The sequence below is a fragment of the Penaeus monodon genome, chromosome 15 (genome assembly GCF_015228065.2).
Source record: "Penaeus monodon isolate SGIC_2016 chromosome 15, NSTDA_Pmon_1, whole genome shotgun sequence".
NCBI lineage: Eukaryota > Metazoa > Arthropoda > Malacostraca > Decapoda > Penaeidae > Penaeus > Penaeus monodon.
The window spans coordinates 1,206,287-1,207,913 of NC_051400.1; the positions used below are offsets into that span (position 1 = coordinate 1,206,287).

Sequence of the window (1,627 nt, forward strand, 5' to 3'; positions counted from 1 at the left end):
GTATATATGGTCACTACACATCACAAAGTACATATCAAATACTAGTACTACAGCATTAGCATCTTTTACATGTCTAAAACACCAAATACAGACACTAATACTAATTTTTTTAATAGAGAGAATCCATCTGACATTAATACTTAAAAGAGGCCCCTAGCCTTAGCTTAGGCATTATCTGAGTACGAATTCTGGAGATACACAGGAAAAAGCAACCAAGTGTTTTATGAAATGGAGTCTCTTATTTTATAAAAATTTAATTTATGGACGATATTCTTTGTTACTTGATCCTGTGTATCAGCTCATTCAAATCTTCCAAAAGCAGGCATTCAGGAAGCTAATGATCAGTACACTTTTATAATACCACTGAAGCAATCCATACCCTTGAAAAAGTGAGTTTACAATGAGTTCTCTGTACATTTTTAAACAATGACCCAATGACATTTAAAATAGAGAGAAAGAAAAGTAGACAGAATTAAAAAAGTGAACTGCTGATACTGTGAATAGCATAGGCTGTGTTGTGCTAATTAAAGATGTGAAAAACTGTGTCATAGCATTCAGGTACTTTTAAAAATCTTACAGAAAAGTGCTTATTTGTCACACAAAAAGCTTGAAGAGGCAGACAATAGTACATCTACACACACAATTGATATTCATCAAGGAGATTCCATGATTCTGAGTATTTTCATGTAATGCTGTGACTGTCAACCATTTTTTTTTTTCCCTACAAGAAATTTTAGTCAGTCGCAGACTTCTTGGTGAAGGCAGTAAGGGATGACATTTCTGATGGTTCTGTGGCCAGGCGACTGAATTCGATCTCTTCCCCGGTGCTGCTCTGCGTATCTGCATGGGAGAGGTAATGGGTTAGCATCTGTATGGAATGCTTCTGCCCTGTATAAATGGAGTTATACTTTGTCACACATTTCAAGTGTCACAAAACCAGCTCATTATCATATTGGAGTAAATTCTAGAAAATTTCAAATTTCATGGATCCTTCCCTCTGAAAACCCAAGGACCATGTCCTTACGATATTGCAACAAAGTATTTTATAAACCAAACTGTTCACACACAATTCAGTGTTATCAGAGAAACTTTATATTATAATTCTAAACCTAAATTATTTATCAGAATGGAATATTATTCTTCTCTGTTCATCATTTATATCCTTATGTAAATACTTCAATGGCCATATTCAAACCAATGACTCTATGATGCAACTAATGGCTGGCTGTTAGAATTTTTTTTTATACAAGTGATGCCATTAGTCTGTAAAAGGAAGGTCAACCATGCATAGAATAGGGTTGATCTTACAATTTTAAAAATTAAGGTTTATAAGATTACAGTTCCAAATTAAATCAGAACTGCAAAGTCCTGTAGATTATAGTGTTACAACTGCAAGAAACACTGATTAAAGAAATTGATAAACAGCAAAATATTTAACAAGGTTAGCATATACTTGATTCAGAACATTAATGAACCTACAGCAAATCATAGTAATTTTTTTTAGCAATAAAATCAGCTGTAATATCTCAATGAAAAGAAAACACAAAAATCTTTGATGATACTGATGATGGAAAATATAGCCAAAGAGATAATGAAGTTTGTGTCTCTTCTCTACTGATTATTTTAT

The 1,627-nt window shown here is 32.9% G+C and overlaps 1 protein-coding gene across 2 annotated transcripts in view; it reads right to left on the reverse strand.

Annotated features, from left to right (window-relative positions):
• The window catches only part of LOC119581615 (protein wntless-like), a gene marked incomplete in the record, with an annotated part of 25,965 nt that overhangs the window by 1,074 nt on the left and 23,264 nt on the right, over positions 1-1,627 (reverse strand). For both annotated transcript variants that reach the window (XM_037929733.1, XM_037929732.1), the window contains 1 exon segment: positions 1-840. In XM_037929733.1, coding sequence (XP_037785661.1) covers positions 734-840 — 107 coding nt within the window.